Source organism: Pongo abelii, chromosome 18 (genome assembly GCF_028885655.2).
Source record: "Pongo abelii isolate AG06213 chromosome 18, NHGRI_mPonAbe1-v2.0_pri, whole genome shotgun sequence".
Lineage (NCBI taxonomy): Eukaryota > Metazoa > Chordata > Mammalia > Primates > Hominidae > Pongo > Pongo abelii.
In genome coordinates, this window is record NC_072003.2 from 68,599,859 (window position 1) to 68,612,266 (window position 12,408).

General features: G+C 55.0%; 1 protein-coding gene across 4 annotated transcripts; it reads left to right on the plus strand.

The window, feature by feature from the left end:
* The first annotated feature begins 86 nt into the window (after window positions 1-86).
* On the plus strand, window positions 87-12,149 carry HAS3 (hyaluronan synthase 3). Of its 4 annotated transcripts, XM_024233271.3 has the most exons (5): window positions 716-804; window positions 1,042-1,185; window positions 3,846-4,481; window positions 7,931-8,032; window positions 8,831-12,149. In XM_024233271.3, the coding sequence occupies exons 3-5, from the start codon at window positions 3,846-3,848 to the stop codon at window positions 9,752-9,754; spliced, it is 1,662 nt and encodes a 553-aa protein (XP_024089039.1). In that variant the 5' UTR covers window positions 716-804; window positions 1,042-1,185; the 3' UTR covers window positions 9,755-12,149. The 4 variants fall into 4 exon arrangements, with proteins under 4 accessions (XP_002826626.1, XP_024089037.1, XP_024089039.1 ...); XM_002826580.5 differs by lacking the exons at window positions 716-804; window positions 1,042-1,185 and adding an exon at window positions 87-285; XM_024233269.3 differs by lacking the exon at window positions 1,042-1,185 and having other exon boundaries at window positions 710-804.
* Window positions 12,150-12,408: the final 259 nt, after the last annotated feature.

Consider the following 12,408-nt stretch of genomic DNA (forward strand, 5'->3'; position numbering starts at 1 on the left):
GCTTTAAGACACCGGAACCTCCAAGGTTCCTACAAAACCATTTGCAGCTTTTGCAAACCGCCTTAAAGTCATCAGCGCCCCACTGCGGAATTCAAAGCTAAGCTGTCACAATTGTTAACACCTTCTTTGACCAGCCTTTTTACATTTGACAATTCTCTTCTGCGCCTCTTTCTTGCCAGCAGGAAGGTTTTGCTGCCTTGGCTTTAGGGAGCCCCCTAGACAGCGAACTGCCCCTTCGCGTGCAGAAGTCGGGGAAGAGTGCTCTCAGCTCGCCTTCCTTGCAGGGTGAGTAGGTTTTGCGGGTTAGAGAGCGGGGCGTGGGGGCGGGGAGGGAGAGTAACAATTTTGGAAGTCCCTGCGTGGTATCTAGAAAGTTAACGACGCTTCAGGTTCTAGGTTGAGCCCAATGACCGTCTCGCCTTGGCAGCTGGTCCCAGGGCGATTGCGGAGCCGCGGGGCCTTCGGCCCCACTCGGGGGACCCAGCTTCGGAGAGGGCGCAGGGGCTGCGAGTCTTGCGAGCCGGAGCCGCGTCCACCCGGGACTAGGCGTCCCTGCCGAGCGGTGGCTCCTGGCGCTCCCTGGGACCGCGCGGGGTCGGGGGTGCGCCCTCGGGGGCCCTCCCACTCTGGTCAACTTTCCCGGCCCCAGGGCCGGGGGAGGTGCCTCTCCTGGCGGGCACGCGCCGGGTACTTAAGGGCGGCTCGGCTGGGCAGGCGGCAGTCGGAGCGCGCGGCGGCGCGGGAGGAGGGGCATGGAGCCGCCACGGGCCTGCTGAGCTCCGGAGCGCGGCAGCCGGCGGCACGGTGAGCGCGGGCCGGCCGGCACCCAGGAGGGGCGGGCCGCGCGGGGCTGCGCCGAGGCCGGGGCGCGCCGGGCGGCAGGGGTGCCTCTCGCCGAGCTCCCAGCCCTGAGGGCGCCGCGTCCGGCGCGGGGAGGCGGGTTGGGGGCGGCGGCAGCCCCGGGCTTCCCGGCGGCCGTTCCTGCAGCCCCCTCCCCACTGACCCCTCCTCCCTTTCTTCCTGCATCCTCTCCTCCTCCAGCCTCGCCTCCCTCCTCCCCGGCGGCTCCTGTTTTGTGAATGAATTAGGAGGCGGACGCCGGTGCGGGGCTCCAGGCTGGTTGGGGTACCCCTCCCCCGCACCTTCTACGACCTCCCGGGGGTTCGCACCTGTCCGGGCACCAAGGTACCAGGCGCCCACGTTCCTGCGGGTTGGCCGGGCCGCGGCAGCACGTGTCCGGGGGAGTGGGCTCCCCTCCCCTGGCCGGCCTGGAGGGGCCCAGAGGGCGGCCGGGCACAAGAGGAGGAGCCCCGCTGGGCGCACAAGTTTCCATGCCGTCGCGTGTGGCCCTGTCGCGGGGCGCACCTGTCAGCGGGAGAGATGCTGCACACCAGCAGCCCCTCAAAGTTTTGGAGGCTTGATGGAGAAGCGTGCGTCCTTGACTGGGGGTTCTCCTTCCGTAGTCCTGGGAGCCGGACTTGAGAGCGCCCCCAACCTTGTGCCCTTGAAAGCCGAGTGCGCGTTAGTTTGCCTGGGCTGGGCCCCCGTGGATGAGCGAAGGGCATGAGGAGAAGGCGGTCCAGGCTGTAGGATCACCCCACAGCCTCTGCCGGCTTGGGGTGACACAGTCCCCCGCCCCAGGTCTGGGCAGGAGAACCTCGACCACAGCCTGCACCAGCGCCTGATTGCACGTGGGGTATCTGATTGAGGGACATTTTGGGGGCCTCTATTTGGGGGTGGGGGTAGTAACCTGGGTAATGCCTCTAATTCCTGCGGGGGAAGGGTCCCGCCCAGGGAAGGAGAGGGCCGGCGACACCGGGGATGCGCCTTTGTCTACAGGCACACTTTGCCAAGGTAGCTGGGGTTCCGGGAAGAGCAGGGCCTGGTCCGACTGGGATTCCTTGGGTTTTCCGTTCCTTCCCGGTTGGGTCGTGGGAAACCGGCACGTGGGTGTGGCCGGCGCCGCCTTTGCCAAGAGGCGAGGCTCGAGCGGGGATGAGAAGCGTGGCGAGTGCGTTCGCGGCTGCTTTGACCTGGTGGGCGCCGCCTCCGGCACTGCACCGAGGCGGGGCGCCAGCGCCCAGGTGGCCGGGCTGGCCTTGGCGCCCCCTTCCCCTACCCAGAGCGCAGGCAGGCAGGGGGGTCCCGCCGCGCCCCTTCAGCATGTAAGCTCCGGAGGGGAATGGGGGCGCTCCTGGGCCGCAGGCGCGAGCTGTAGGGTGGAAACAGGGAGGGCTGGGAGTCCTGTGAAGGAAGCACACGGCAGGCTCCCCGGGACGGTGGGGCAGAGTGCCCGGAGGCCGCGCTTCCCGGAGAGGCTAGGCTGCCAGCAGCTCTTTCCTGGCCAACGCTGCTGGAAGGCTGCTAGTGCCAGAGTCTCAGGTCGATTTAGGCAGTGACTGCGTGTTCTTCGCCCCTTCTATGTGAGAGGCGTCCCGACAGGAAAGTGTGTTTGTTTTGGGGGCTCTGTTTCCTGAGACCTAGAGTTGGAGCAAGCTTGGAAGTGAGGCATCATTGTCTGTAGACCTCAGTGAACATGGGGTTCTCTAGATCAGGCAGGTGGCAGAGAGGAGATAGTGTGGGTCAGAATGGGAAGGCCGGCAGCCATCCTTGTCACCTCTTCTTTCCTCTCCCTCACATCCCCCTCCCCACCTGCTCTGGAGGAAACCACAGTCAGCCTCACCACTAGGGTAGCTCTTCGGGCCGGAAGTGTTTCCATTTTTAGGGAAATGACTTACCTGAGACATGAGGCAGGAATCCGTTAGAACTCCCATTGTACTATGGGGAGACCAAGTCTCAGAGAACTGGGGCAAGGTCAGGCAGCCAGGAGGCAGAAGTGCTGTCTTAAACCCAATTCTCTAGTGCCAAGTCCTGGGCTCTTCTTATAAAATACAGCTGTTTCCAACAGGGCAGATGTTAGGAGCCCTGACTTAGTTGCAAATGGAAACCGGGCATTGTTTCCAGGAGTGGCTAGGCAGGGCGACGTGCACAGAGACGCATGCTGCACGGGCACTAGGACCAAGCGGATGGGATGCCCAGGCAGCCACCGTGGAGGCTGCTGCAGTGGTGGCTGCAGTTCCCTGTGCGCTCTTCAGCCCTGGGCTCTAGGAGGCTGTCCACTCACCAGCTTGCATTTCCGGGTCTGCCTCTCCCCCTGCTTTCCGTTTCTTTCCTGCCTCTCAAGTAAAAGGTGAGAAAGTGGAGGACACAGGGAAAGTTTCTCTGACTAATAACTGTCTTGAGAAAGGGAAGCTGCTGTTTTTTCCCAATGCCCCTTTGTTTGCTGTTTCTTTTGCTCCTGCACTTTCTTCTTGGGTCTTATTGGTGGCTGCACTTTACTGGTGAATATCCCCTCCAGGAGTGGGTGCAGGGTAGGGGGAAGCTCTTAAGCCACTGGCTGCCTCCCTGGCCCTCAGGTGCCCAGAGCTGCCTCAGGCTCACCCCCTTGAAGCTTACTTCTTCAGTGCTTTGGGCCAGGTAGAGCCCAGTTCTGCCACCCACCAGCCAGCTGTCACGTGACCCTCTGGGCCTTGGCTTGTCTACCCCAGTGCCACACTAAGGGCTTTGTATGTGTCACCCATTTAACCCTCAAAGATGCCTTGAGGTTAGTCCTGCAACCCACATTTTACAGATGACGTGACTAAGGGGGCACAGACATCAAGTGGGAGAGCTGGGATCTGAACCCCAGTAGTCTGGCTTCTGAGTCTACCAAGTCTTATGCTCAGTAAGCGGTAATGGTTTTGATTAGTGGGTCATGTCCACTAGTAACAGAGAACGCCCATGCTCCCACGGACTGGAAATGCTGCCTCCTGCCTGACCCTCCATCTCCTGCCTTCTCTTGCCAGATGCCGGTGCAGCTGACGACAGCCCTGCGTGTGGTGGGCACCAGCCTGTTTGCCCTGGCAGTGCTGGGTGGCATCCTGGCAGCCTATGTGACGGGCTACCAGTTCATCCACACGGAAAAGCACTACCTGTCCTTCGGCCTGTACGGCGCCATCCTGGGCCTGCACCTGCTCATTCAGAGCCTGTTTGCCTTCCTGGAGCACCGGCGCATGCGGCGTGCTGGCCAGGTCCTGAAGCTGCCCTCCCCGCGGCGGGGCTCGGTGGCCCTGTGCATTGCCGCATACCAGGAGGACCCTGACTACTTGCGCAAGTGCCTGCGCTCGGCCCAGCGCATCTCCTTCCCTGACCTCAAGGTGGTCATGGTGGTGGATGGCAACCGCCAGGAAGACGCCTACATGCTGGATATCTTCCATGAGGTGCTGGGCGGCACCGAGCAGGCCGGCTTCTTTGTTTGGCGCAGCAACTTCCATGAAGCAGGCGAGGGTGAGACGGAGGCCAGCCTGCAGGAGGGCATGGACCGTGTGCGGGACGTGGTGCGGGCCAGCACCTTCTCGTGCATCATGCAGAAGTGGGGAGGCAAGCGCGAGGTCATGTACACGGCCTTCAAGGCCCTCGGCGATTCGGTGGACTACATCCAGGTAAGGGCGTCTCCCTAGGAGCGTGTGTACATGGGGATGAGTCTGGACGGCCTGGCAAACTCTCCGCCAAGAATCTGAGGTCCGGTCTAGGTCCCTTGGGTTGTGCACACACCTCTGCACTTAAGAAGGCAACAAGGTGGCCGGGTGTGGTGGCTCACGCCTGTAATCCCAGCACTTTGGGAGGCCGAGGCAGGTGGATCACCAGGTCAGGAGATCGAGACCATCCTGGCTAACACGGGGAAACCCCGTCTCTACTAAAAATACAAAAAATTAGCCGGGCGTGGTGGTGGGTGCCTGTAGTCCCAGCTACTCGGGAGGCTGAGGCAGGAGAATGGCTCCCGGGGAATAAGGCATGAGCCACCACACCCGGCCTTATTATTATTATTTTTTAAAGACAAAGGGTCTCACTATGTTGCCCAGGCTGGAGTGCAATGGCTATTTAAAGGCATGATCAATATGCACTATAGCCTCGAACTCCTGGCCTTGGGCAGTCCTCCTACCTCATCCTCCCTAGTAGCCGCGATTACAGGCACATGCGCCACTGCACCCAGCTCCATGTTAGTCCTTTTAATCCTCTTAACACTCCCAGGGAGAAGTACTATTATCTCCACTCATAGAAGGTGAAAGCAAAGCACAGAGAAGCTAAGTAACTTGCCTAATGTCCCACTGCTAGTAGGGTGCAGAGCTGGGATTTGCGCCCAGGCCGTCTGTCTCAAGTCTTCTCTTACCTGTGATGCAGGCACTGCCTCAGCAATGGCAATGTGGGGCTGAACCTCTTCATAAGAAAGCGTGGTGAAGAGCAAAAGAAACCATCCTCAAAAACACTCAAAATATTCTAGTTATGGCCAAAAAGTCCCATTCTTCCTAGTGTCGAAGTCATGTCTGGGAGGTGAGAGACACAGGTGCGAACGACTAGCTTCATTTTGTAGGAGCATCGGCAGGGGCAGGACCCTGATTAAACCCTGCCCGGCTTTGGTCAAAGCAATCACTGACATAAGCCTGGAAATTGTATTAGGTTGATATGGTTTCCATCTTCAAATAAAAAAAACTCAAGAGTTGAAAAGATTAAAGACCACATCTTTCAGTACAAAGTAGAAATCCTAGGACCCTGGATTTCTAGGCCAGGATTTTTTTTTTTTTTTTTTTTTTGAGACCGTTTCACTCTGTCGCCCAGGCTGGAGTGCAGTGGCACAATCTCGGCTCACTGCAACCTCTGCCTCCCAAGTTTAAGTGATTCTCCTGCCTCAGCCTCCTGAGTAGAGTAGCTGGGATTACAGGCGTGCACCACAACACCCAGCTACTTTTTGTATTTTTAGTTAGGGACAGGGTTTCTCCATGTTGGTCAGGCTGGTCTTGAACTCCTGACCTCAGCTGACCCACCCACCTTGGCCTCCCAAAGTGCTAGGATTACAGGCGTGAGCCACCGCGCCTGGCCTAGGCCAGGATTCTTGATGGCATCCACGCTGCCTCTCTTCCTGACTCTGTTCTCTGACCTCCACGCCTGCCAGAGCAGGGTGCTGCCCATCACTTGATCAGTGCTTGAAGGCGCAGTGGCTGTGCTGCCAGCCCACCTGTGTACCAACTCAGTCTGCTGACAGCATTTTGAGTCCTCTAATACGATTTAAGTTTTCTCTGGTGTACCCACCTAAAATTAGCTCACTCAGATTGCGTGTCTGGCTTTTTTTGACAGTTGTCTCTGCATGAGGGTTGATATGTTTATCTTTTTCTGGCTTCCTAGGCCCAGGACCTCCTCAGTCATGGAGGGAGTGAGGAGAGCTTAGCAGGCTGTTTGACTGCAGTTCACTTGGGGTCGTGGGACCTTGTGAAACTTTCCTGGGGACCCAAATGCTTAGGGAAAAGCCCTTGAGCCCTGGCACAGGCTTAAGCCACAGTGACTTTGTCATCTATTCCCTTCAAGCATAGGATCTCACCCCCACCCCACCCTGCCGTCTCCCTTTCCTGGCCATCTGGGTTCTGGTGGATCAGCAAACAGGCTCACACACCTGAGCTGTCTCTTTACGGCCCTGGGATCACTACATAAAGTCGCCCTGGGCCAGAGCCAGTGAGCGCTTGCTGGATCTCAGCCTGTCTTCTAACCGCCTGCTGTGGAGGTGTCTCTCCCTCCTAGGCAGAACTCTGCCCCAGCCAGTGGGGAAACCCAGGCAGCACGAGAGCTCTTCTTCCCCTAACCTTGCTCAGTTAGAAAGACATCCCTGGACTGAAGGAAGCAAAGCAGCATATAAAAAATGGGCTAGGGCAGGGGCAGGGAGGAGCAGTGAGACCAACAGCAACAGCAGCAGTGCTGGGAGTCTTGGCCTGTAAGTGGAGGAGGCTCTGCAAGTCTGGCGGGGAGATGGGAAGAAGCACATATGAGGGACTCAGCCTGGTGCTGAGGCTGTTCTGATTCCCCCTTAGCCTTCTACTGCTTATCTGTGGCCACCCTGTCTTCCAACATGGAGAAAGCTGGGTGGGGTTGTGGTGTCAGAGGCAGCCTCCTTTCCTGCAGAAATCTTACTCAGCAACTTTAATACAAGGATCTTAGGCTTCTACAGAACAGGGTTTTGGTTTATCTGTGGATCTCTTCGTTGCTCTCCTAACAGTGACCACAGAGTCAATCAGGTCTGTAAACCAGTTCTCCTGGCCAATGCTTACTGGATTCTTTGTACCACTTCACTCATTTTTTAGAAAACAGAAAAGGAGTCAGCCACTAGGGCAACTAGTGGCCTGGGTTCAACTCATAATGAGACCACCTGTTAGAATCAGGCCATAAGCCTCCCAAGAGCTGGGCAGAGTTGGCCCTGGGGTCTGCTTGGAGGCAGCTGCTACAGCTTCCATGCCTATTCAGAGCAGCATCCAGGGGGAGCCCTCAGCCATACCGTGCCCTGGTCCGAGAGGCTCGGCCAAGGGAGTCTGTTGAGGGTGCAGAGGCCAGCAGCCTTGTTACTGGTCTCACAGAGATGCCTGCAAGTAGGTAGTCTGGTAACCACCAGTGGGCTGCAGGTTGTCCAAGGGGTCAGAGGCTGACGCGGGGACCCCTGTGGTTAACTCTGTGGGGTCACTTAAGGCCATATGTAGCCTGTTAGTCCTGGGCTACCCTACTGTGCCTGCCATCTGATTTCAGTGACATGTTTCCCTTCTGCCGAAGGACCCCAGAGCAATTTTTTGCGTCCAATGCTAAGCATGTCTCTCTTTCCACACCTGGCACCTACTGTCTTCAGGGTTTCTCCCTCTTAGCCTAGTGGCTGTCAAATCTGGTAGCTGAACACTTTTACTAACTTTCATTTTACTTCTGGCACCTTCTGGTAGCGCAGATCTCTTAACTAGAGGCTGGAAGTGCGTCATGTGTGAAGGGGTCATGTCTCTCAGGCAGTGAGCACCCTGGCAGTGGGGTGGGGGGCGGGTGTGCAGGTCTGAGGTCAGAATGGGCTGACAACACACTCCCTCTGCAGGTGTGCGACTCTGACACTGTGCTGGATCCAGCCTGCACCATCGAGATGCTTCGAGTCCTGGAGGAGGATCCCCAAGTAGGGGGAGTCGGGGGAGATGTCCAAGTAAGATGAGACCAGGGATATCTGTGGGGAGGGGTCTGGACTCTTTTTCCTAATCCAATTGGATATGCCTGGGAAATGGGTGTCTTGACTTCCTAGTATCTGGGGGGAGGTTCCTCGCTGGCAGTTTTCACTGACACCAAAGAGCTCGCCCCCCTTGCTGCCCAACCCCTTTCTTGCTCTTCTTCCACATGAGGCGAAGTCACTTAACAGGTATGGAGAAGAGTCTCTACTGCAGGAGGGGTACAGTATTTTGAGGCCATGCATCCTAGAAGGTACTTCCTTTTTGGCCGGTGGTACAGCAAGTAGCTCCAAAGTCAGATCCTTGAGAAGCCCTTGCTCTTAGGAGATGGGCCGAAGAGCTCTGGTCAATACGGTAAGAATAAGGGGCCCAATCTGCCAGAGATACTGAAGCAGCATCCCAGGTCCCCTAGAACTTTCCAACCACAGAAATCTCAGGACAGGTGGTTGTGGTGGTGTTTTGCATTCTTCCCAAGCCCCCTTCTCTGCCACCACCACAGGCTGCCTCCTGAGACTGAAGGTGGCTTTGACTGCTAGTCACTTAGTGGGGAAAATCTCTGCAGATAAGATGACACAGTAGGGAGGCAGAACTGGTGCTGAGGACAGGGATTGCGTGTGGTTGGCTCCTCTGAGCCTCAGGTTTCCCAGCTCCGAAGGAACCGATGGCCAGGAATCTGAGCAGCGGGCCACAGAAGCCATGGTAAGGAGGCCTCGTGGTCTCTGATGTCTGTCCTCCAGACGTGCATCCTTAGGAGGCCCAGCATCTTTATTCCCTTGCAGATCCTCAACAAGTACGACTCATGGATTTCCTTCCTGAGCAGCGTGCGGTACTGGATGGCCTTCAACGTGGAGCGGGCCTGCCAGTCCTACTTTGGTTGTGTGCAGTGTATTAGCGGGCCCTTGGGCATGTACCGCAACAGCCTCCTCCAGCAGTTCCTGGAGGACTGGTACCATCAGAAGTTCCTAGGCAGCAAGTGCAGCTTCGGGGATGACCGGCACCTCACCAACCGAGTCCTGAGCCTTGGCTACCGAACTAAGTATACTGCGCGCTCCAAGTGCCTCACAGAGACCCCCACTAAGTACCTCCGGTGGCTCAACCAGCAAACCCGCTGGAGCAAGTCTTACTTCCGGGAGTGGCTCTACAACTCTCTGTGGTTCCATAAGCACCACCTCTGGATGACCTATGAGTCAGTGGTCACGGGTTTCTTCCCCTTCTTCCTCATTGCCACGGTTATACAGCTTTTCTACCGGGGCCGCATCTGGAACATTCTCCTCTTCCTGCTGACGGTGCAGCTGGTAGGCATTATCAAGGCCACCTATGCCTGCTTCCTTCGGGGCAATGCAGAGATGATCTTCATGTCCCTCTACTCCCTCCTCTATATGTCCAGCCTTCTGCCAGCCAAGATCTTTGCCATTGCTACCATCAACAAGTCTGGCTGGGGCACCTCTGGCCGAAAAACCATTGTGGTGAACTTCATTGGCCTCATCCCTGTGTCCATCTGGGTGGCAGTTCTCCTGGGAGGGCTGGCCTACACAGCTTATTGCCAGGACCTGTTCAGTGAGACGGAGCTAGCCTTCCTTGTCTCCGGGGCTATACTGTATGGCTGCTACTGGGTGGCCCTCCTCATGCTGTATCTGGCCATCATCGCCCGGCGATGTGGGAAGAAGCCAGAGCAGTACAGCTTGGCTTTTGCTGAGGTGTGACATGGCCCCCAAGCAGAGCGGGTAAAGTGCAATGGGTAAGGGAGGGAAGGGGAATGGAAGAGAAAAGACGGGGTGGGAGGGAGGAGGGAGTGCTGTGTTTTAGTCTCTTAATGGTCCAAAGGACAAATCTAAAATGCAAAGAACGGTGATGTAGTATGGCCTGACAGCCCTGTTTAGAGGAGGCAACACTGATCCCCCATGTGCAGGGCTGCAGGGGATTCTGTGTTTTCAGACTGCCTGTCTGCTTGCATCTGCACATAGGCAGTAGCCTCCCCCTGGGCTCCAAAGGGCACTCAGAAGTGTGCTAAACCAAGTAAGTCCCATTCAGTGGCAACTTGTGATAGGTACCTGAGTGACGGCAACCTGCGGAAGGAGGTTCTCCCAGCCCATCTGAACACAATCAGAGGTGGCAGGAGAATTTCTACTGAGCGAGCTGGGCCGGTTAGTGTATGTCACCCCCACCCTACCCCTAAGTAGTCATCAATGCAATAAGATTGCGCCTGAGATACAAGGCCCAGAAGCCTGATCTTTGGGCATCAGAAAACAGGGTCCAGGAATGGTGCTTTATGTGAGATACCCCACTCCACATCAACATTCCAGGGATGAGCCAAACCAGCAGGGAGTTAGCACTGAACTGCTTTTAAAAGTGCACATTAAAAAGGAAAGTTTGCCAGAAGGAACAAAGAGATTGTGGTGGTGCTAAAGGAGGCCATAAGCTATACAGAGGCCTTGGGTGTTCCACCTGGAAATTGCTCAGACGTCTAGATGGGTTCTTAGCTTGTCTGTGATCTCTGCTGGGGAGATAAAAAGATTAAGCCCCAACATGTTCAGAAAAGAAGTGAAGTCTTGGGTATTTTAATCTGTATACTCGAATTCCTCTCAAATTCAGCTCTGATCTGAGGCTAAGACACACTCCTCACTTCACTTTCTTCAAAGCCACATTTTTTGAGGTATCACTGCAGTCACCTCTTCTACCCTCATCATCATGGGTAAGGTTTTCAAGGTGGCAATTGGGGTGGAGCCCCGGCTCTTATAGAAGCTTCAGCAGGAGGCAAGCGTCTTCTCAGCACAACATATGGGAAATATGAGGAGCCTCTGATCAAATTGGCTACAATCTTGGAGCTGCTTGGATGGATTTCTTGGCAGCCGGGTTAGCATGTGTGACTTTCAGGCTACTGTTCTTGACAATCATCTCCAATGGAAAGCTTTTCAGTGTTCCCAAAGTGAACTCTCAAATCCAAAATGGTTATCTTTGAGACCATCCATTCTCCTCAGTGGCTTCTCCAGGGAATTCTTACAGCCAAGTTGTGACAGTCACTGCATTTGCTTGCTTCTTTCCAGAAACCAAACTAGGAGATGAAACTGGTTCCTACATCCTAAGGTTCTTGTTTTCTCTCTCATGCCTCCTGAGGCTGTTTTTGGCTGTTTTCCCTCTGCTGCTTTTGGGGAATGAGGGGAAGCCATTTTCCAGTGACCTGCAATCCAGGCTGTTCTCAGCGTTTGAGTTTAAAACCTGGGATCCTGACTAAGCCTTTGACTTAAGGGTTGCTTGCCTGCCCTCCAAATGTCCTTTCTCAGAGGGGCCAGCTAACCCGTGCAGAACCAGCACTAAGGTGGACAGCAGACGAGAGGGCAAGCCTCTAGTGTACCTAGTGCTTCCTACAAAAACACAAGGTGTGCTCTGAGCCACAGATGGGCAAACCCTGGTGCTTTCCTTCATCTCCCATGAACTCAAGGGTTTTCCAGGTGTAGCTAACAGTTGCCACATCACACAGACCTCGAGTTTCTGTTAAGACTGCTGGTTGACATCAGACCCAACCCATGAAGGCTGGAAGGCAGCAGACATTTGCTAAGGCAGCTGATCCAGGCAATCATTCTGCTGGCCAAGAAGTGAACTATTTTGAGCATTAGAATGGAGGAAATCCGGTCAGCCAAGTGCAGAGTTCAGACTTCGCTAAGGGCTTGATTTTCTTCAGCATTTACTTGAAGATTAACGTAGGATGACAGGCTCTCCTGGCTGTCCTACCATCAGCTCTGCCTTGCAATGTGGTCATCAACTTTCCTCAAATCAAAAACAGGCAGGTACAGGTAGTGGGCTCACAACGTTTGACCTCGACTGGTTTTTCTAAGTTATTTTGTACATTTTTCAGCAGCAAAACCAAACTGGGTCTTCAGCTTTATCCCCATTTCTTGCAAGGGAAGAGCCTTTATACAATTGGACGCATTTTGGTTTTTCCTCATTGAGAATTCAAATCCTCTTTTGTATTGTTTCTACAATAATTTGTAAACATATTTATTTTTACCTGCTTTTTTTTTTTTAATTTTCAGGTCAAGTTTTTTATACTGCACTTATTTGTCAAAATAAAGATTCTCACACATGCTGGTTATCTCGGAACTACTACTTCTTTCTTTGTACTTAATGAAAGCTAGCTCTTTATTCCAGTTTCCAAAGAAGGACTTAAAATAGAAAGTTTAGTCAGGTGGGACTCAAGACCTGGGCAATATGTCCATCCTGGTAACTACACCCATGGGGGCTTAACTTTTAGTGTAGAGGGTCTTTGGTGAAATAACTGGCAGATGAATGGGCCCTTGGTAAGGCTAAAAACCAAAGCTTGATTCCTCTTGGAGCAAAAGCATTTTAGCCGACATGATGT

Bases quoted from the DNA above. Each gene is read 5' to 3' on its own strand.
- HAS3 (XM_002826580.5), top strand. From the start codon at position 3,846: ATGCCGGTGCAGCTGACGACAGCCCTGCGTGTGGTGGGCACCAGCCTG. The intron at 4,482-7,930 runs GTAAGGGCGTCT...CTCCCTCTGCAG, and splicing joins ATTCGGTGGACTACATCCAG to GTGTGCGACTCTGACACTGT. The intron at 8,033-8,830 runs GTAAGATGAGAC...ATTCCCTTGCAG, and splicing joins GAGTCGGGGGAGATGTCCAA to ATCCTCAACAAGTACGACTC.